Source organism: Danio rerio, chromosome 8 (genome assembly GCF_049306965.1).
Source record: "Danio rerio strain Tuebingen ecotype United States chromosome 8, GRCz12tu, whole genome shotgun sequence".
Classification (NCBI taxonomy): Eukaryota; Metazoa; Chordata; class Actinopteri; order Cypriniformes; family Danionidae; genus Danio; species Danio rerio.
In genome coordinates, this window is record NC_133183.1 from 15247984 (window position 1) to 15272178 (window position 24195).

Consider the following 24195-nt stretch of genomic DNA (forward strand, 5'->3'; position numbering starts at 1 on the left):
TCTACATTTGTGTACATAAAATTTTGCTACAATCGACATATTATTACATAGAAATTCAACTTCCTTGTTTTTCATAAAAATGCCAAATTTCACAATGTGATAGTCAAACGCAGGTGTTACATTTTTAGTTATCAACCACTAATACAATCTGTCCCAAAAGGATTTGACACTGGAACAACTATAAAAAAAGATGTTCATGGGATTCTATATCTTTCAAGCAAAAAAATACAATATTACTGTCTAAATGAAATCTTATTCTAAGAAATTCGTTACATGGATAGATGTCATTAATTGTTTTGAAATGTACTTCTTTCATTTTAGGTAACAAGGGAAATGACAGGTATCTTTTTCTAATTTCAATAGTGTCCGCTTTAGAAAATCTCTCAGATAAAACTTTTCTTTTAACAGGAAGAGGAAAATATTCTTTTGTCAGTAGTGATCTCAAGACCTTGTTGTTACATTTAATATCCAAAAATGAATAATTATTTATAAACAAATCAACTAGTGTAGGTATTACAGAGGAGTATTGCATTATACCTTTAACTAAATTTCTAAATTTATAAAATGATCATAGCTCAACATATTACCATCATCATCCATTAAATGAATTACATTCCAAATTCCTTTGTCAAACCAGTCTTTAAAAAATAAAGATTTCCTGTCATGTAGAACACACCTGTTATTCCAAATGATAACATTATGTGGAGTAAAATTGTGCTTGTACAACATTTTCCAATATAGTAACACTTCTGCATGAAAACCAGACAATTTAAATGGCAATTTTAGTAAGTCAAAATCACATTTTAGAAGAAAAGAAATTCCTCCCATCCTTTGAAAAATATGAAAAGGGATGCTAAACCATAAAGACGGTTCATCTTTAACAAAGCTTTGTAACCATTTTAACTTCATTACTCCATTTATAACGCCAAAATCAATAACATTCAACCCCCCTTCCTCTGATAACTTTACCAAATCATTTTTTCAAAATAAATGTTGCTTATTGTTCCAAAATAAACTCATAATGAACTCTGTTAATTTGTTTAATACATCTTTCTGTTACACCTAAGCAATATGCTGGATAGATTAATCTTGATATTGCTTCCATTTTTGTTAATAATATTCTCCCGAAAAATTTAATATTTCTTTGTAACCAGCTACTTAATGTTTTTTTATTTTTCTGTACAACAGTATGAATATTATTTTTTTCCCTGTCCCTAAATTTTTTTGTAATAGTTATTTCCAAGTATGTTATTTAGCTTTTAATTGGGATATTATACAATGAGTTTTATGTATTATTGTGAAGAGTTAGAATCTCACATTTTTTTCAAATTTAAATGTAACCCTGAAGCATTAGAAAACAATGATATAGACTTTAAGGCAATCGGTATTTGATTAGAGTCCTTCAGAAATCAAGTTGTATCATCAGCTAGTTGTGTGATTACCAAGGATCTACTTTTAATGGCTTAATATTTTTAATATACAGTGCTAATAATTCGGCAGCAAGTAAGAAAGAAGGGGGCTTACTGGATCTCTCTGTCGTATTCCCCTTCTGATATCAAATCTCTTTGTAGTACCCGATTGAAGTAAAACAGCACTTGTTATTGGTTATATTGTCAACATTGAAATAATATTAATAAATTTTGTCCCAAACCCAAAATATTGTTGAGACTGAAAAACAAAAGGGTGTTCAAGTTTATCAAAAGCTTTTAGAAAATCCAGAAATAGTATTATACCATCATCCTCTATCAAATGTGAATAGTCTAATACAGTAAATCTAACACCATGCGAATGTTATTATGTATTAGTCGATTTGGAAGAAACCCAGATTGTGTATCACTAATAATTTTACCTATACCACCTTTAAGTCTACTAGCTAATGCATGAGTGAATATTTTGTAATCAATGTTAAGTTAAGTAATTGGTCTTAAATTATCAATAAGAGTGTTGTCTTTTTTGGTTTAGGTATGAAAATAATTATAGCCTGTTTCATTGTAGTTAGTAGTGTATTACTTTCTAAACATTCTTTTAGTGCTTTAAAGAGCATTTCTCTCATATCATTCCAGAAAAAAGATAAAAGTTAGTTGCAAGTCCATCTTGACCTGGTGATTTACCTAAAGCCATTTTTTTAATAGCAGCATCAAGTTCTTCAATTTTTAAATCAGAGTCACATATCATTTTAAAATCTTCATCAATTTTAGGAATAAAATTATAGAATTTTTGAAGAAATTCTCAGAAATTTTCATGGAAAATGATGATGAATATAGGCTTTGATAAAATTTAAAAATCTCATTACTTATTTCTTTTGGATCAGTTACAATTTTATTATTTAGATTTAAGGTGGTAATTGCATTTCTGTCTACTTTTTTCTAATCGACTAAAATAAGAGCTGTTTTTTACACCAACTTCCATCCATTTTGCTCTAGATCGTATATATGCCCCTTGTGCCCTATTTAAGTAGAAATCGTCTAATTTAGTTTGTAATCTAATCATTTTCTCTTTATTAGGTTCTAATGATAAATCCTTTTTACAACAATCATTAATGTCTTTTATCGGCTGTTTTTCTAATTCTTTTTGCTTATTACACAATATTTTACCATAATTAATTGAGTACATTCTCACTTTATATTTAAAGAATTGCCACTTCTTTCCATATGAATCAATCTCATCATTTGTCATAATTGAATATAAGATTTTTTTAACCATGTCACAAAAATATTCTTCTTTTAACAAGTTTGCATCAAATTTCCAATATTTTTGCCTACATGTTCTTTCAGAGCCTGGGATCAGTGTGACAGTAATTACACAATGATCAGTTGTAGGAGCTGCAGAGATTTTAGCTTGCAAAACATATTTAAAAATTTCTTGGGTTACCAACCAAAAATCTATTCTTGATTTACAATTTCCATTGGGTCTAATCCATGAATATTGCCTTACTTCAGGGTTAACATGATTCCAAACGTCTATTAGGGAAGTATTAATACAAACATTTGTAATACATTCATTTCATAATAACCATATTTTGTTGGAAATCTATCCATCCATTCATCATGGACACAATTAAAGCCACCACCTACCAACATATTTTCAGTTGGGAAAAATGTTTTCAACTCTCTAATAGTTTCTGAAATGCATTCAGCAATATTTTGTTTGTATATTGACCATTATATCCGTAAACATTTAGAAGAATCAGTGGAGTACCTTCAATCATCAAAACTGCAGCAATCCAGTGTCCATCCTTATCTCCTTTCACTTTAACTACTTTACCAGGACAGTTATTCAAGCATATGACTACGCCAGCAGATCTATAGTTCCATGTCTAAACAGTATAGTATCACCCCATTGCTTTCTCCAGAAGGTTGAGTCCTCTGCGCTGGAATGTCTCTCTTGCAAAAATATACATTGTGCCTGTTGACTTTTGCAAAATAAGAATATTGCTTTTCTCTTAATACTGTCTTTAAGTCCCCTGGTATTCAATGAAATAAAATAAAGTTTAGAACAAAATTTAAACATATTATTTACTTACACTACAAGTAGCTTTAACAAGCTAACAAATAACACCTCACAATATCTGTGTGGAGAAAAAAGAAAAAGAATAATTCAGTTGGTCCTTTTAAATATAATCACGTGTCTCATTTGTCTACATTAACAGCTCCCATGAACTATTTAGTATACATTTTAAGCGAAACATACTTAAAACGGTTTTTTCTTGTATTAACAAACAGCCTAAATAAAAACTGGGTGAAATGTTTACAGTATACTCACCAGAAGTGTCCTGCAACTGCAGCCACGAGAAAATGCCATAGCCTGAACAGTAAGTCAGGTTGGGAGCAGGTGCGGGATCAGACAAAAACTCTATTGTACTTAAAGTTATTCATCCAATAAACTTTGTCTACAAAAAAGTAGAATTCGCTTAAAAGGTTATAGTAATGAACTAAATATAAAATTATTTAAGTACTTGCACTTACAGGCTCACAAAACAGTAAAACACCTTTTTTTGAGCTGTTGACGGTCGTATATGTGTCCCACACTGCTAAAAACACTATTAGGACACAAATATTTCACTAAAAAGTGAAAATGGTTTGTTTTCGCCTAATTTCGAGCAAATTTATACTTCCAGTTAGAAACTAATTTTTGAAGCTGCGTCACAGTCATGAGATCTTAGCGTGTAATCTAGTGTGTAGACTTTATGTCTGTACCTGGGAGTACCTTGTGACGTCTCTGAGTGTGCTGCATTCATTCATGAGAGACTTGGTTCGAACCAATCAGCGCGCTCTATTGTGTATGCCGTGCAACTTCATTAATATGAAAGCTAGCTTACAAGACTGTTTGTACCTGAAACAGTGTTCAGACGGCAGATAGACGCCATGTTGGGTTGCCAAAAGAAGTGGGAAAAGAATAAGATTTGTTTTGGAGATACGGGTCATGATTTTATAATGTGCTGCAACAAAGGTTTTGTTTTAATTTTCCAGCTGTAAGAGCACAATTGGACTCACGTGTGGATCAGTGCACGCGACACGTGGCAGAAATACATTTGCTCTGAAAATTTTTTACTCGAGAGCTTTTTGCATCTGGAGATTGTGAAATCCGGATTTGCTGCTCGTCTCCTTTAAAAAAGACACAGATCCAGTTGGTGTTGATTGTCCTGTCTCTACAGATTTGGAAAGTGTGTGCGATTAGTGCCCTTTCTTTGTTTGTTTAGATCGCAAAGTTACAGTTCGTATCGTCAGCAGTACTCTTTCAGTGTTTAAAGACAGACCTTAGTCAAAATGTTTTCTTAGTTTCTAAAGTTTACGTTAATATCTGTACAATATTATGGACTGAAAGATCTGCTGTGAATGCAGAGTTTTTTTTTTTCTCGTATACGACAAGCGGTATCAAACATTCCACCATCAATAAACACAGTCACTGTTTTTCTCCTGTGCGTGTTTGTTTTGCCTCAGTGAAAATCAGCGCGTGCCCAAATGGAAACTCCCATTTTTATTCAAATTCTTCCCTATTTCTCTCCCCCGACACTCCCACCTTAACAGAGCTAGAAACACCCACTTTCCTGACTTTTTCCAAACTAGAAATGTGAAACACCCTGCTGAAAGAGGGGGATTTCATGGCCCTTTAAACTATCATTAGACATGAACTCTGGGCTAACAGTGTGATTAATAATATTATGAAAACAAAATAAAAGTTATTAAAATGACTTTAATGAAGTATATTTACAAATCTTTTTTAATTTGATCTAATTTACCTACTTTTTAGATTCACTGAATGTGGCTGAGCAGTGTGTGGGGCATGGCAAAATCACATCCATTCATTGAAAGAATATGTCAAACATTAGCAAAAACATATTTCAAAACACATAATTCTTCCTGCATGTGTGAAAAGATTTAACCAATAATACTAAAACATCAGAATTTCATTATTTCTCATTATGTTCATAAAGGATTGATTCAGTCTTGTGGCAAATCATAGGCACTTTATAGTGATCATAATCTTTATAGTAATTCAATAGTTAATTAAAATATTTTGCATAACTTTAGAATGTTAATGTCAAGAATAAGGTAAAACTAACATATTATAGCTTTTTTCAAGTCTCTTATTCTGACATACAGTAAATTGTCTTTTACATTTTACTGTATGTGGCCCTGGGCATTCATCCTCTGCTATTTCTTCCTCACTTCCTCATTGTTCTTCAGATTCCTGCTGTCTTGAATCTCCATGTCAATCGATAACTTTGTGACTGACGACAGTCAGCTCACGTAAATCTGCAGTAGCCTGAACTTGTTTTTCGGTTTATATAATGTACCAGGCTTTTCATTGGTCCGTTAAGATGACCTTTTTTTATTGGCTGCCGAAATGCTGGTCAGTGCGTGGTTGATATATTAATTTATTTACAGTACTCTGTAACGAATTGTGATTTTAAAAGTAACGAAGTATATTACTCACCTTAATTTATACTTAAGTACAAGTAAAATTACAGACTTAAAATTTTTCTCATGAAAGTACAAATACGCCAAAAATGTCCACTGTAAAACACAAAATCACCATTTGTTCAGCACACTGTACTTTTTCTGTTATTTTTACTAAGAATTGTGAATAAGAATTGACTACATAAAAATATATGTTATGTCAACAATGTTCGCTAAAATGTTATGTCTAAATGTTTAACTGAGTTTTCTGGACATACATTTTTGTGTTGAACAAGAATGTTAATATTTAAATAATTTGCGCATGCGTGAAGTGACGATCGAAAACTAAGCTTGTTTATCAGTTGCATGAAAGAGGGGTGACACAGTGGTGCAGTTGGTAGCGCAGTCGCCTTACAACAAGAATGTCGCTGCTTCCAGACCTTGCTGGGTCAGTGGGCATCCCTGTGTTCACGTGGGTTTCCTCCGGGTGCTCCGGTTTCCACCACAGTTCAAAGGCATGAGGTACAGGTGTCTGAGTGTGAATGGGTATTTGCCAGTACTGGGTCCAGCTGGAAGGGCATCTGCTATGTTAAACATATGCAGAATAAGTTGGCGGTTCATTCCACTGTGGTGACCCCTGATGAATAAAGGGACTATGTCAAAGGAAAATGAATGAATGAATGAAGTAAGTTTGTGTTCATTTTTAAGTAAAATAATTAAAAACAGGATGATATGCTAACTAGAACTAATTACTTGTTTTGCAAACTTGAAAAAAAATCAGCCACTAAACAGAAAAAAATGAATTGACTCAACAGCAGTAACTGTTGCTTCAGTTGATGCGACAAGAATGTCTTTATCAGTAAAATGCAGGTGTTCTCAAGAGCTCCCCTCGGCAAAAGAGGAAAGGAGAAGGGGTGGATGGGGGGTTTCTTCTGGAAAACAAAGATAAGGGAGTAGTTCTTGGCTAGGTTACTTATAGTGGGTTTGGATCGATCTGATTGGCTAGCTGATGAGTGTAGATGAGTGGCCAGCTGCAGTCAATCATATCATGTGCTCCTCTCAAAATTAATTTGTGAAACTTCATTTGTTGAGACAACTCAAAGTTCTTCCTGCATCAAGTTATGCATCCTTACTTTTTTAATGTTTTTTCAACAATTTACTTTTTACAGTGTACTTAATTACAGTAACGTGAGTAGTTGTAATTCGTCACTTCCACCACTGGAAGACACTGCTTCTGATTTATTCTTTAAAGCTGAGAAACCACAGAGAGTGGGTGCTAAAAGTGTATGGAGATAGATTTGTTTCAGTCACAATATTTCGTTTTAGGGAAAAATTAGGTACATGGTAATTATTGCAAAAAAAAAATATTATTTAATGTTTTATCGTTTATGACGTCAACACTTTTCATCGCACAAGCAAAGTTCTAGATGTGCGATAAATCTCAGCAGAACAGAAAGCAAAATGAAAGAGAAATTATGGTTCCTGCATAATAGGACAATAGTTTATTTTCTGCAATCCACAATATTGGCAACACTTTATTATGATGGTCCATTTGAGTATTAGTTGACTGTCTACTTAATATCTGTTGATACAGACATTTAACTGACTATAAGAAACTTTGCAAGTACATGTCAACTAGCACTAACCCCAACCTAACAGCCTACCTGTAATCTAATGAGCATGTAGATGCAATGTTATTTAACACACGGACCATCAAAACAGTGACAAAAGTATTTCATTATCATTGACATACAGTAAGTTTTTTTTTAATTTGCAATCTTTTATTTTTTTTAATTACTGTATCCTTTTTCCCTAAAACTAGAGTATTTTGATTGAAAAATAAAGAAAAATAACACCATACTTCTACAGCACAAATTATGCAGACGCCACATTTTATTACAAAAAGACAAGACATTAAAGTATTTTGATTCGGAATATTAAGCCATTTTCATCAACTTTATCAAATGCAAGGGTATATGCGGAAGCGCTTCCAGAGAACTGTATACCATTGCAAAATCGGCGCATTTAAGGTCTGTTTTCTTTAAAAATCTGCAATTTCCACTGACTGAGTGATATCCAATATGAAGTGGGTCTCAGATTTTACAAGAAGCACTGCATTAAATTACATTTTCCCCCACCATGTCTTTTAAAATGTGAACATTTGTTTTACCCCAGTATATTCACTGGAGCTTCTGCGCTAGCCTGCTGATCCTGGCGGGCGTGTGCGAGTAAAAGGCTTTTCGTCTCGTTTTATGCTTGAGCGACTAAAATAGTGCTAAAGTCTATTTAACTGATTGTATTTTAATTACATTACAACATCGATGCTGTAAAAGGAACCGTATAAAATGAAAAAACAAGTCACATTAACTGTTTACCAGAAGTTTATCAGTATGGGAATAAAAAAACAATTTTGTATTTGAAATATGTACTAGAAATATGTCTATCATCATAAATACTAACCCACTAATGATCACACGCCTCAACAGACCTGAGGGCGTTTGAAAATTGCGTCTATTAGCTGTCAGTAGGTTGACATGGCATTCAAATACTGACACATGCCTTTCAAATACCTTCAAGTGCCAGAGGACATTTCGGTCCCTTCCAAGTGTGTGAGTGTCTTTGAAAACAAGTACTTTCAGTCAGCATTCGCTTGAGGGCAGGACACACTAAGCCGATGGCCAGCCGTTGGGCTTTCTTGGGCTGTTGGTCAGCATAAATCCAGCTAGTTGGTTTGGTGTGTTGGATCATAACACGTTGCCTCTCATCAGGTTAATTTAGATTGAGCATGCCAAGTTCAAGTTCAAGTTAATTTATTTATAAAGCACATTTAAAAGCAGTCACAAAACTGACCAAAGTGCTGTACATAAGACAAGGTAAAAAAGATAAAAAGACAGAATATAAAAACATAGAAATAAAGTAAGAGAGACGTCTGTAAAAATGTAAAAAAAAAATAAAATAGCAGTATAATGAACTATTAAAATAATCTTTAAAAGCCAAGCTAAAGAGGTAGGTTTTAAGAAGTGATTTAACAATAGATAATGATGGAGCCATTCTAATCTCAAGGGGCAAGGTGTTCCACAAACGAGGACCTGCCACAGAGAAAGCTTTGTCCTCTACGTTTCAGACTGTGGATCTGAACGAAGATTCTGCTCACTCGACCTAAGAGATCTCACAGGAGTGTAAGGATAAAGCAGCTCTAAGAGATAGGATGGGGCTAGATTATGGAGGGATTTATAAACCAGTAAAAACACTTTAAAATCAATTCTGAATTGCACAGGCAGCCAATGAAGGCTTCTTAGAAGAGGGGTAGTGTGGTCATATTTTCTGCAATTACAAATAAATCTAGCAGCAGCGTTTTGGACCAGCTGAAGGCGAGAAACCTGGGATTTTGACATGCCACAGTAAAGTGCATTGCAGTAGTCTAACCAAGATGTAATGAATGCATGCACAGCCATCTCTAGAGTGGTGGGATTGAAAAAAAACTAGAGCCAATAACCGAACTGATTTGTTTGTCAAGTTTCAATGACTCATCAAAGATGACACCCAGATTGCGGACATGGGGCGATCTGTAGGCAGATAAGCAGCCCAAATCTAGGCCTGATCAAGAGGCCTGAACGTTATAAATATAGGGCTGAAGACAATCACCTCTGTTTTATCCTCATTTAATGATAAAAAATTGTGGGACAGCCAGATTTTGATCTCATCTAAGCACCTTAGTAAGGTACTAAGTGCGAGAGGGTCATTCTTCTTAATAGGTAAGTAAATCTGGGTGTCGTCAGCAAAAAAAGATCTCTCTGATTGGTTGAGAGGGGTCTGGCTGCAGACCTGGTGCAGTGCAATCTGGGCTGCATCCAATGCTTTTTAATAGGCTCACCTAACCCCACCCCTAACCATACCCGTCACAGGGACGTCACTAGCTCCATTTGAGTGCATTGTGTCTGACATTGCATCGCTGAAGGATGCAGTCTCAGCTTGCATCATAAAGACTGCATCCAGATACTATTGGATTGGTTATGCATCAAAAAACCTGAGGGTGAGAACAAAAACTGAAGTGACGTACCCAAGCAAATAATTCAAGTCTAAAAGAAATGCAAAGGAGACAGCTGAAATTTCACTACATTTGTCAAATTTTTTCTTCTTATGCAGGTACAGAATGTGGACTCTTATTTCGGTCTGTTTGATCTGTTCACACGCAGCTTTTGTTCAGATGAGTGCTAATGGCCTTGGTGTGTCCGCCAGCTCTCAATATTACCCATGCATAATCCCTACCCCTAAACTGTAAATTATTCCCAAAATCAAAGGAAATTAGTAGTTGGATAAGAATGTAGAAGCACGTAACCCTAACTGGTCAACATGCAGTTAGAATTATTACCCCCCCCCCTTCCCCCCACCATTTCTGTTTAACGGACTGCAAATTTTTTCAACACATTTCTAAACACAATAGTTTTAATAACTAATTTCTAATAACTGATTTATTTTATCTTTGCCATGATGACAGTAAATAATATTTGACTAGATAATTTTCAAGACACTTCTATACAGCTTTAAGTTACATTTAAAGGCTTACCTGGGTTAATTAGGTTAACTGGGGTAATTAGTTAAGTCATTTTATAACGATGGTGTGTTCTGTAGTCTATCAAAAGAAAAAAAATAGCTTAAAGGGGCTAATAATTTTAACCTTAAAATGTTTTTTTTTTAATAGACTTTTTATTCTACCTGAAATAAAACAAATAAGATTTTCTCTAGAAGAGAAGTGCCGCAGATGGGGGGGAAGGTTGTGTTGGGATGATGTTGGTTGGGCCCCCTAATATTAACTCTGGGGACACCAAACCGGCATGGGCCCTTAGAATTGCAAGTATACCTAGTAAGACCTTGATTAGGTTGTTCAAGTGTGTTTGATTAGGGTTGGAGCTAAAATCTGCTGGACACCGGCCCTCCAGGAACAAGTTTGGTGACCACTGCTCTATAGTAATGATTTTTGCTGAATTTCCATTGCTCTCTTTTACGTTATTGTTGGGTTTTTCTGTGTGAGTTGTGCCAGAGTTGCTCTTTTAGGCAGGATGTGGGAATAACAAACTAGTTAAGCTGAAAGGTCTGTTGGAGTCAAAATGACATCTATCGAGGAACTTTATCAACTACGTTGTCTATCTAGGCAATCTCACGGCAATTCGTAACTTTTTCATTTAGTGGTTAATTCTTATGAATTCGTACGATCTAATTCGTACAATTTAGTACGATTTGCTTTTCCCCTAATGACGGTTGGGGTTAGGGGTGGGGTTAGGTGCCACGCCTCCTTTTTAAAATCGTATCATTTCGTACGACTGAAATCGTACGAATTCGTATGAATTAGACACTAAACTGGCAAAACGTAAAATACTTGCGTTTTCTTGTGAGATCAGGCTGGATCCAACCCACCTTGGTCATAGCCTGCTCACGCTCATGCCATCAGGCAGGTGTTACACAAGCCTGAGGAGCAAATCAGTGCGGCTTCGGGATAGTTTTTATCCTGTCATTATAAGACTTTTGAATAATACCATTACTTAAACATTGTTGATAGCTAGTGTTAAATAATTAAACAATAAATTTTGTTAAACTATAGCATAAATAGTTAATATTACAACAAATGATGAAGTACAGTACGTATTTAAGTATTAAGTTGTTCTCTTCAGAGATTTTTTAAAATAGGTTATATCAAATATAATTACATTTTTATATTTTTATGGAATTATAAGAGCTTATTTATTATGTTAGGATTTTATAGTGTTTGTATAGTGATTTTTTTTATGTTCTTGTTGGGTCTGTTGCAACGTAATTTCATTCTGCATTACAATTCTGTTGTGATGTGTTAAATGACATAAATAAAGGAAACTGAGAACTGAGAACTGAACTGATTAACATTTTAACTACAGTTGTATATAACTAAATAATCATATTTATCAAATACACATATCAACAGATCCAAATCCAGTCCCATAATAAGGAATTTGTTTTCAACTTTGAAAACAATGTCAGCTATTCAGAGACACTTGGGTGGTGTCAGTAAACTCAGGTTCACCTTTTGAAGAGATTAGATAACAGGTCATTAAGACATTAAGAAAAAATTGTGATTAAATGAAAAAACTATGGTGTTTAAACCCAATAATGATGATGAAGAAGAGCCGGAGTCAGAGATTCAGTCAAAGAAAGTTTTATCAAGCAGAAGTCAGTATCAACACTCAAAAGAGTTCGTATAGTACTCTGCTTATAATGTCAAATCAGTAACATTTATACTACCACATAACCTCACTAACTGCGTCATACATAGGTGTTTTAGCCTGTTTAAAACACAGATAGACTTTTCCACAGATCAGAAAATCCACCATTAATAGTTTCTGGTTTTAACCTGTTAACTATTATTGTTCATTTATTCGTTTGCTGGAAATTAGAACTGAATTTAGAAATAGTTTTGAAACAAATATTTTGCTTAACAAACAAAATTAATTATTTATAGACTAAATGATGTCTGTGCGTAAAGGTTTCCCTATCCAAGAGCGAAAGTGAAAGTAGATAGATTATGTCTCATTCTTGCGCGGTAGATGCTCTGTTTAACTGTTTTCTGTTTAAAAAAAACTGTTAACTTTTAACTGTTTGTTTGTGAAATGTTCAGTTTTTCCAATTCTACTTACTTTAAATAGCAAATTCGCTTATAGCGCGACGCAGCTGGCTTTTAAAGGGAATGGGAGATGAGACTCTGATTGGTTTATTCTCAAAACACACCTATAACTCATTAAGAAAATAAACTCAACCTTTTTAAACCATGCGCCACGGCGCAAAGCGGATTTCCCCCTCCTTAAATTAGCAAATATGGATTCTGACACGCCCTGACAGTGTTTGCGCCCTGCGCTTTCCGTTTTGCGCATGGACCGTCAAAATAGAGCCCTATATGTGTAGTCATTCATTTCTGTTTATTTGATAACTATTCTTAGATATCTATTAGATTTTCACTGCCAGCCCAAATTTAGCCTTGTTTAGGTGTCTATTGAACATTTTTTTAAAAACCAAAAATGCGAGAGGGGTCTGGATGCAGACTCGGTGCAGTGCAATCTGAGCTGCATCCAATGCTTTTTAATGCGCTCACCTAACCCTACCGTCACAGTGACGTCACTCACTCCATTGAGTGCATTGTGTCTGAGATTGCATCGCTGAGTGATGCAGTCTCAGCTTGCATCATAAAGGCTTCATCCAGATACTATTGAAAAATGCTGGCTGGGTCTATTAAAACAAAAGAATTAGTAATAGCATATAGGCTAACATTACATGTATTAAAACTGTTTTGCACGAAGTACAACTTTACTTTGATTTAGTTGTAAAACATATATGTTTTTCAAATAAAAATATTTAAGCTAAACTAAAGTAATTTAATTAATTCATGGTCTAAAACACAACACATATTGATAATGAGGTCCTTCCCTCTCTGGCTCACAAAGGGTATAAACTTTCAACATTGTCACTCACAGATTGCGCTGAGGTGTCTTTAAATTCAAGGCTTCAACTTCACCTGTTACTGTCTTTAGGTCGAGGCAAAACGTACTAAATATGTACTAAATATGTACATATATTTATTCTGTTCTTTTTATCTTTGCTTTATTTGAGAGACAATTTCTGTCGGTGTCACCTCTCCTTTTCCTGCTTTTTTGTTGCCTTTTTTTTTTTACTCATCACTTTCTAGTAAATTGATTAGGCTGAGTGCACCTTTTCAAAATTATTAATTTGAATCAAACATCTAAACATACTGAATGAATGACATTGATTGTCAGAACAAAAGTTTCATGCGTTTAGCACATCCCGAACATTCTGTTATCTTGATTAACCTGTTCAGGGGTTTCAGGCTAAATCCAAACAATGGATATTTGACAATATTTGCATAATGGCTTGTGATTGGTCTTGAAAGCTTTTGGTCAGTCCTTCAAAGTCTGCAAAGTAAAATTTAGCTCCAGTTCACTTTAAAGCAAAAATTCACAAACATCCTTCAATATAAGTGTTAACATCTGGTGTCGGACAGACTGGCTTTACGTGAAATAAAACTGCAAGCATCTCTCAGGGGCTCTTGAAAGGGGTGAGGAGTTTTAATTCTATTTCACAATTAAAAATTTAATCTTATTAACATTAGTGAAATTAAAATTGATTAAAGTAAGAAAGATTATTTTGTTTGTGATTCAACTTTTTCAAATTTATTTAAATACATTGTTGTGTTTCATTGTCAAGACTAAATATTTTTTAATGCTTCTCTTTAGATCACAGAATGTCCGGCCCAAATTTAAAAGGAGTTTCAGTGCTTCGTCTGGTTACTCTATTGGTGTTTGCAGGACTGGTTTCTCTCACAGTTCTGTATTTCTTATCTTCATATCAAACCAGCTGCTCACTTTCTCTGCCTAAACCACTACAATATATAGACAATTACTTTGGGCAGGACAGCGACTCTCTTACGGATGCAGCAGAAGATAAACCTGTTCTTCTTCTCTGGTTCTGGCCTGAAAATTACTTCTTTGATTTCAGTGACTGTAAAACCATATACAATATTGATGGTTGTCATTTGACCGACAATAGATCACTCTACGACAGTTCAGATGCTGTCCTTATTTTTCACAAAGCCATCAGTCGGGACCTGTCCAACCTTCCTCGGTCTCCTCGTCCTCTGTTCCAGAGGTGGATTTGGTTTCATGTTGAATCACCGACCAACACCATAAAAATACCAGGCCTGGAAAACCTGTTCAATCTTACTCTCAGCTACAGACAGGATGCTGATATTACTGTCCGGCTGCGCTTGAACACCAGAAAAAAAGCAGATGAGCAGTTTGTAATTCCCAAAAAAGACAAACTGGTGTGTTGGATCGTAAGCAACAATGCTGCCTGGACAGGAGTCGGCACAAGGAACGAGTTTTACAAAGAATTCAGCAAGCACATCAAAGTGCATCTGTTCGGAAAGGCTTACGCAAAGTTTCTTGATTATAACGAGTACTATCCAACCTTAGCGAGCTGCAAGTTTTACCTTTCCTTTGAGAACTCCATCCACAAGGACTACATCACGGAGAAGTTAAATGGGCCGCTTGCTGTAGGCACCGTTCCTGTGGTTTTGGGTCCTCCAAGAAAAAACTATGAAGCCTTCGTTCCTGCTGAGTCCTTCATTCATGTCAACGACTTCCCCGATGCAAAGACACTAGCAGAATATCTGCTTCAGCTGGACAAGGATGAAACTGCCTATCGCAGGTTCTTCAATTGGAGGAAACATCTCTCTCCAACCCCTCATTTGATTCAGAAAACACAAGAGTTTATTCTGCCTATCTGCACTGCCTGTGACTATATAGCACGACACAGGCATTATAAAGAGGCTCATGATCTATATGAATGGTATTTTAATTAGCAGAATGTTTCTCAGATTTTGTTACACTCTCAGAAATAAAGTTATGCAAGCCGTCACTGTGATGGTACTTTTTCAAAAGGTATGTTTGCCCAATATTTGGTTACATATTAGTAGACATTAGATTTTAGGTACTGATTTAGCTTATCAGTATGGACTCAACGTACCTTTTGAAAAGGTACTGCCCCAATGACAGCTCTCATTTCCTTATCTCTGAGCGATATGAGAAATATGTTCTTTTTGAAAAGGTATGTACCTTTATTTCTGAGTAAATGAAGGTACAAGAAATATGTACTTTTTGAAAATTTTAAAAGCTCTTTTACGTATTTCTGGTCTTGTACAAATTTATAATTCATGGAGGGTTTTCATAATCAATAGATGTTAAATAACAGTATAATACAATTTAGGAAAAGTTGTCTCATGGTTTAGTTTGTGTTTGTTTTTTAAGAGATTGTGAAGTAGCTTTTTAAACCTATTAACCACATATATTTTTTTAAAAATCAGTAACATTTGCATGTATTCATATTAAATTTAAATGGTGTTGGTTTACAATGTAGTTGTATGTATACATATATATTAAATGCATGTGTAATATGCAATTTGCTTGGTGTTTTCCTTGCAGAATAAATAAATTCATGTGTATGATCCAAATTTTCATGTGTTTACTTTATAAACTCTCACCTATCCCCTATCTAATTCCCAATATATTCTTCTGCTTTAACACAATAGGCTATATCATGATGGCATGTAATGTAGGCTATACGTAGACACAAGCTTTTTGAGCTGCCGCAGATACCCAGCCCAAATGATTGGACCAAGTAAAAATAAGGGCAGCTATGAAATTTATAAAACAATAAAAAAAATAAAAACAAGAGTTAGGACCATCCATTTCAGGACATGATAAAAAAAAAAGTCCTTGGCGGATCTTAAACTGTAATACCATTACCAAGTGTTCACCATAACATCTCAAAGTATTTCCCTCTCTATCTAACAAAAATACGCAGTTAAGATGGAGCTGATACATTTAATTAATTGATTTAATGAAAAATGAGCTGAAACAACACAATTCTTAATTTTTGGCACAACTTAATTGCGTTATGTTCAATGCACTTAAATTTGTAAAAAATAATGAAGCATTTTTAATGTATTTCACTTTTTTATAAACCAATGACTTTTTATATTCTACATTGTCATGAATCTCTTTAAAGTGCAATGTCGGCTTATATATGCAAGTCTGTATTCAGATACTACTGGGGACCAAGCTTTTTGTATAGCTGATGCTGGTGAGAACACATGTACAGTTAAGGTCAGAATTATTAGCCCCCTTTTGATTTTCTTTTTTTAAATATTTCCCAAATGATGTTTAACAGATTCAGAAAAAGTTCACAGTATGTCTGATAATATTTTTTCTTCTGGAGAAAGTCTTATTTGTTTTATTTAGACTAAAAGCAGTTTTTAATTTTTTAAACACCATTTTAAGGACAAAATGATTAGCCCCTTAAGCTGTTTTTGTTTCCAAGTCTACAGAACAAACCATTGTTTTACAATAACTTGCCTTATTACACTAACCTGCCCAGTTAACCTATAACCTAGTTAAACCTTTAAGTGCCACTTTAAGCTGTCTAGAAGTGTCTTGAAAAATATCTAGTAAAATATTATTTATTGTCATCATGGCAAAGATAAAATAAATCAGTTATTAGAAGTTATTATGTTTACAACTGTGTTGAAAAAAATCTTCTCTCTATTAAACAGAAATTAGGGGAAAAAATAGACAGGGAGCTAATAATTCTGACTTCAACTGTACCTGTACGCATACTCAACATAGGCTACACTCCATCAACTTTGAGAACAAAAGCACCAATGCCTTTGGTGTGTTTATTGGAAACTACTGAACACTACTATTGGAAACTACTAACAACCAAATCTAAACACTTTTGATTCACCTGTTCCCATGACAAATAGCAACACACAGCCTGAAAAGTAACAAAACAAACAAAGAAACACGATTAACAAAGCTAGCCAACAAGCCCATTACTGAGGATTACTTGGTGTAGTTTTTCAAGCGTAGGCCTAAATGAAGCTGTCTTTGTTTCTGTGCAATTATGTGCTTATATATTTGGCCCTTAAAACACCAACTGCTTCGCATTCTCTTTGAAGCTTAACGTCCACGTGTACTAAAAGCTGCAACCATTATTTAAATGTGAAGCAGTTCATAGAGATACAGATTATTAAATGAGAAATCAGTGAGAATGGCTTGTTGGATGTAAAGTTGTCATGTTTACCAGTGAACAAACCACCAGATGTCGCTGGTAAACACTCACTCATGAAACTACAAATCTGCCAGTTAATGGACTTCAACTTTATACATGCTCTTCGCCCACACACCTGCTTTCTCTTTTCTCTTTAGCTTGATTTACATTCACACCTGAGGACTTTCAGAGACTGATTAACACACACTATTTAGCCACACATTCACTTCTTCAGTTTGCCGAGTCTTGTTTATCTGTAAGGTGACATTACAACGCGGTTTCCCTGTCTTGTTATCTTGTGTACCGACCGTTAGCCTTGTTAGCCTCTTTGTCTTTGCCTGCCGCCTGCCTTTCTGACCTCTAGCCTGTATTCCACTGTGATTCTGGACTGTCTCCAAATACCTGTTTGCACCTGTGTTGACCATCGCTTGCCTGACTGTGAATAAACCTGCATATTGGATCCTACCTTCTGTTGTGGTGTTACTCCCCGTGGTTACAAAAGTAGGCTTTTTATTCAAAAAGGTTGAGAAAGGAGTTTTAGAAGAGTTATTAAAACTTAATAGACACCTCACCGTTTCTGATTGTTGTCAACTGACTGTTGGAGAGGCATGTTTAGTATGTTAATCACGCCCAATACCTCAGACAGTCGTAATCTGAAAAACTGAAAGAAAAAAGAAGTGCATTTTCTGATTTCAGTTAAAGATTATAAAGGCTAAACATTTTAATTTTTTTTTTTTTTGCAAGCACTGAGCACGAACTTTAGCATCAACAGGGAAAGAATGCACTGTGGTATGCAGTAGTGAGGATGTTTACTCCTGTCGCTGATCCATAAACTACTTAGTTTTTTTATTTTATTTTAAACATGCTCCGTTTTGTTATCAAAAATGCAAAATCTTTCCTTCGTAGTTCTATACGACCGGAAGTAAACACACACATGTGTCTCGGAAGCTCACCGGAGCCATCTTGTACAACTAGCCAATTTGAGCTAACAAAATCATAGTTTTGATTTCATTTTTACTTTATAGCCCAAAAGCTCAATATGATTGTGTATGAAAATTAAGCAATAATAGCAGCATCCTACATGATCATCTATTTATTTGTACAAACCTGTCACATTCTGGAAAATTCATTATACTATAGGCCTAATAAAGCATGTGCATATATTTATCAAGTGTTCAGTGTTGCTAAGTGGCAAGAAGTTAATATAATTAATCTCTCTATCTAAAAAATCTAGCCTGAACACTTCTTGAAAACATAAGATCAAGTTTCTGTCTTTAGTGATTGTTTGTTCTCACAAAACGTATAGCAACAACAAAAATACCTACAAAAAGTCTACTACATTGTGTTTCTGGCCTAGCCTATACGGCGTCGGTTTTATATTGAGTAATGGATTAAATTTAAGCCAGCTGGAGAAAATAAAACGAAGAAGAAAAAGAAGAAGACGAAGAACACAACATGTGCAGGTAAGATAAAACGAGAAGTCCAGGATGAGCGTCTGAAGAGAGCAGGCTGTCTAAGAAGCTGCGTCCCAAATCGCATACTTATGCACTATTCTACGCCATTTTGTAGTATAAATAGTGTAAGTAGTGTGTTCACACTGAAAACTCTAAAAATAATAAGTGCACTTTAATTTCCCGGATGATGCACTCATTCAGCCGCTAAAATGAAGTGTGTAATGATGGACACTTCACGCACTCAACGACCGCAGGTTTGCCTACGTAGCAGAAGAGGCGGAGCTATCGGACGCACATGTTGGATAACTTTATAAAAAAGTTATCTTTAAATTTATTTTGGATGGTGAAAACAAAATTCTTCTACGAGAGTGATTATAGCGCCTCCCGATGGTGAATGCGGCAACACTCACGGCAGGTAATATTTGATAATTCGGTCGTTTATTTCACTGATTTGGCGTCCGTCAAACGTCATCAGGGAAACGGTTTGAATTTCCGCTTAGTAAAAAAACATTAGTGTGCCATTTGGGACGACACTACATGCATATACTATCCTGTTGAGTGTGTAAGTGCATAAGTACATAGTGCATGAGTGCATAGTGTATAGTGTGCCATTTGGGACGCAGCTAAAGTGTCTGAGACAAGTGTGCCGCAAGCCTACGTTTGAGTGAAGGTTTCGGCCGTTAGATCGCCCCCTGGGGACTGGCTGCAGTACAAGTCATAAAGCCCGCCTCCTCCGTGTTAATGAAGGAGACTTGAGCCCAAATAAAAAAAAATATTACACTTGCAATAAAATGTCCCGAAAGATAGTTCTGGTCGATTAAGGCACTGGTTATTGTGCTGAAATAGGTGCAGATCTTCATTTTTGTAAACAGTTTGTTTTTAGCAGTAATTTAATGCTGGGCGTGTCATCGTGATTGACAGTTTCTCAAAGCGCGGCGTCTGAGCTTCGGCAGGAGACTGAAGTAGACTGAAATGTTATTATTCGATTTCTGTGTTATTTTACCATGACAAAATGAGTTCAGCAGTAAACTATAGTTTCTGACATACATGATCCTGGTGGAACACTGTTTATTCGCTAAGTTCAGGGCTTTTTTCGGGCTTTATTAGTTTGCTGATACACGCCTAGCCACCCAGATAGCAAAACACAGTTCCGGCTAGATTCTCGCCTGCCGGAGACTTATCTCTTAGAGCTCAGACTGACTAATGTTACCTCTGCTGGACCTACTCCGGATGCCTGGACTCACTACCCAATTCCAGCCCGAGTCAATCGAGCCAGATGCGGCGGCCGAGCGAGCAGGCGCTGCCGCATGCGAGCCAGAATCACCGCCGCGAGTAAGTTATGCGCTGCGGCCTGGAGCTGGCGCGATTGAATATATAAAACCCTCATATTTGTTAACGTTATTACATCCATTTGTGTTGATATGACAGCAAACGCATGCTGAGAAGTTCGGGGGGCGTAGTTGATTTTACATAAAGCGTTTGATTGGAAGCTCGACTCTGCTCATTTTCGCGGCTCCTCCTCTGGCTCCATCAGACAATCCTTCTGCGCATGTCTGGCTCCAATTTCAGCAGTCTTTTGCGACAGTTTGTGCCCGTCAAGCAGGCGTTTTGCCCTCAAGGCGTTCAATGGGAAAAAGGGCTGTCGCGTCGTCCATATTTTTTTACAGTCATTGGTCTGAGACCACTCTTTAGCGCCCTCTTGAGCAACATCACTGTCTTTACTTTTTATTCAATCATTTTCCTTCGTTTTAGTCGCTTTATTTATCAGGGGTCGCCACAGCAGAATGAACTGCCAACTTGTCCAGCATATGTTTTACACAGTAAATGCCTTTCCAGCTGCAGCCTAACACTGGAAAACATCCATACACACATTCCAACACGCACTACTATGGCCAATTTAGTTGATTCAATTCACCTATACCGCAGGTGGACTGTGGGGGAAACATCCGGAGGAAACCCACGCCAATACGGGGATGCCAACTGGCGAGGACTCGAAACCACAGCAACCGTCTTGCTGTGAGGTGAAAGTGCTAAACATTGCCACCATGTCGCGCATGTCTTGATTTTGATTTCATCAATTGATTTTACTTCTCACACATAAAAAGTGAACAATAAAATAATATAATATTTAATACAATACAATAATAATACAATAATATTTTTATAGAAGTTTACACTTTTAAATTACTTTTTTTTATTAGGCCTATTTTTCTGTTTTTATTGTGTCTGCGTGGGTTTCCTCCTGGTTTAACCCACAGGTTTCCCCATGCGCTTACAGGTGAATTGGAATAACTATTGGCTGTAGTACATGAGTGTGTGTGTGTGAATGAGTGAGTGTATGTGTATTTTCCAGTACTGAGTTGTGGTTGGAAGTGCATCCACTACGTAATTATTGTTATTATATTTTTATCAGTTAAATCAACAGCTTCTAAATCTACAGTAATTTGGGGTTTTTAACAGATAGGCTACTGAAGCAAATGTGATTTTTAACAAGTTGAATATGTTTGATAGCTTTAACAACTGAAACATAGATATGAATAGACTCAAATTGTTCATATGATAAAATATTCCCAAAACAGTCAAACAGTTTTAGGATACAAGGAATGTCTTTATTAAACAAATTTGTTATTAAAAAAATGGCTTTGTTAATTTTTGTTAAATAAAAAAAAAAAAGGTGTGGCTCAGTGGTTAACACTGTCGTCAGTAAGAAGGTCGCTGATTTGAGTCCTGGCTGGGTTGGTAACGCTTTTTTTTACAACCCGCAAAGTACCGCGTAAGTACAGTGAAATTACAGTGTACTTTTCTGTACGTACTGTGTAAGTATAATGAACGTATGTGTAGGTATGAGGGAACAAACCGTAATGCTTGGGTAAAAAGGGGGTAACAACCAGATGTTCATCACGAAAATGACCGCGTAAGTACAGTGAAATAACGGTGTACTTTTCTGTACCTATAGTGTAAGTATAAATAACGTTTACGTAAGTATAAGGGAACAAACTGTAATGCTCGGGTAATAAGGGGATAACAACCAGATATTTAGCATAAAAGGTACCGCGTAAGTACAGTGAAATAACGTTGTACTTTTCTTTAAATTGCAAAAGAACAAACCATAATGTTTGCGTAAAAGGGGAGTAACAATAAGATATCCATCACGCAAAGAAGTATATTAAGTTTACGATGTACATTTCTTCAAGTATTGTATACATATAAAGAATTATGCAAGGATGGTGACAACCTATTGCTATCTGCAAATGTACTGTATATGCACCTGCGTGAGTACATTAGTATTCTTATTCAGTGCTTGGGTTTTATATGGGGTGTTTAATGAATAAAAGGTTTACAACCTGTGAAATTATGAACCCTTATTGTATACTGTATGTATTTTAAATCTGCAATTCAATATAAAATATATTTCCATACACTACTTACCTTATGTTTACTCGTCGATCTCACCAAAGCCATCAATGTCTCCATAACTCACTATCAACAAATAACTTTGCATGACATAGGCCTACCGTCAGGGTTCAATGCAGATTAAAACAGGCTCGCATCTTTACTGCTGTTGCACAGGGGGGCTAACTGTTGCATTTCAGTAAATGTATAGCTGATGCTTTATAGAAAAATCTAGTAATTTGGTCTTCAATCAATAAAAACTGCTGCTGTAGTTTACTCTGTACTTAGTGTTCAAGTATACACTAGTATGTTAAAGTTCAGCTTCTTCCCTCTTTGTTCCCTGTAGTTAAAGGGTAAATACAGTATTTGTTCCCTCCTTGTTCCCTGTACTTACAGGGTAAATACCACATTTGAGGGTTGTAAATTAAAGTGAAGCTTTGTTCCTCCCTTGTTACCTCCTTGTTCCCTGTACTTACAGGGTAAATACCACATTTGAGGGTTGTAAATTAAAGTGAAGCTTTGTTCCTCTCTTGTTACCTCCTTGTTCCCTGTACTTACAGGGTAAATACCACATTTGAGGGTTGTAAATTAAAGTGAAGCTTTGTTCCTCCCTTGTTACCTGTACTTACAGGGTAAATACCACATTTGAGGGTTGTAAATTAAAGTGAAGCTTTGTTCCTCTCTTGTTACCTCCTTGTTCCCTGTACTTACAGGGTAAATACCACATTTGAGGGTTGTAAATTAAAGTGAAGCTTTGTTCCTCTCTTGTTACCTCCTTGTTCCCTGTACTTACAGGGTAAATACCACATTTGAGGGTTGTAAATTAAAGTGAAGCTTTGTTCCTCTCTTGTTACCTCCTTGTTACCTGTACTTACAGGGTAAATACCACATTTGAGGGTTTTAAATTAAAGTGAAGCTTTGTTCCTCTCTTGTTACCTGTAGTTAAAGGGTAAATACAACATTTGTTCCCCCCTTGTTCCCTTTAGTTTACAATGTAAAATCTTAAAGGCAGTGAAATAAATATACAAACACACAATATATTTCTTCTTTACTTTGTAACCTTTATTTTAATAAATAAGCATTTTAAAAGACTTCATATTAATCAAACATTGTCTTGTCTATCATTGCCTATACTCATTCATTTTCTCTTCGGCTTTGTCCTTTTGTTAATCTGGGGTCGCCACAGTGGAATAAACCACCATCTTATCCAGCATATGTTTTACGCAGTGGATGCCCTTCCAGCTGCAACCCATCTCTGGGAAACATCCATACACACTCACTCACACGCATTCACTACGGACAATTTAGTCTACCCAATTCACCTGTACCACATGTCTTTGGACTGTGAGGGAAACCGGAGCACCCGGAGGAAACCCACGCGAACGCAGGGAGAACTCCATGCAGAAACCTTCTTGATGTGAGGAAACAGCACTACCTACTGTGCCACCGTGTTGCCACCCAGCTGCAACCCATCACTGGGAAACATCCATACATACTCATTCACACACATACACTACGGACAATTTTACCTTACCCAATGTCACCACATATTTTTGGACTTGTGGGAGCACCCGGAGGAAACCCACGCTAACATGGGGAGAACATGCAAACTCCACACAGAAATGCCAACTGACCCAGCCGAGGCTCGAACCAGCGACCTTCTTGCTGTGAGGCGATTGTGCTACCCACTGCGCCTGCCTATACTCAAACAGCAAAATAACACATAATTTCCTTCCCCCTTTTTTTCTGGCATCTCTTGCTTGGCTTCCTCTTCTGCTCTTCTCAGCTTCCACTGAGGACTC

At 36.0% G+C, this 24195-nt stretch overlaps 1 protein-coding gene and 1 long non-coding RNA gene across 2 annotated transcripts; one reads left to right on the forward strand and one right to left on the reverse strand.

Annotated features, from left to right (window-relative positions):
- Positions 1-13939: 13939 nt before the first annotated feature.
- Positions 13940-15935, forward strand: fut9d (fucosyltransferase 9d). Its single transcript, NM_001077246.2, is given in 2 exon segments — positions 13940-13995; positions 14174-15935. A coding segment is annotated over 1 exon segment (1119 nt). The 5' UTR covers positions 13940-13995; positions 14174-14181; the 3' UTR covers positions 15301-15935.
- Positions 15700-17269, reverse strand: LOC141375587 (uncharacterized). Its single transcript, XR_012384152.1, has 2 exons — positions 17230-17269; positions 15700-16212 (listed from the first exon to the last, which is right to left on the reverse strand). It is a non-coding gene; the product is annotated as an uncharacterized lncRNA (long non-coding RNA).
- Between the last annotated feature and the right edge of the window lie 6926 nt (positions 17270-24195).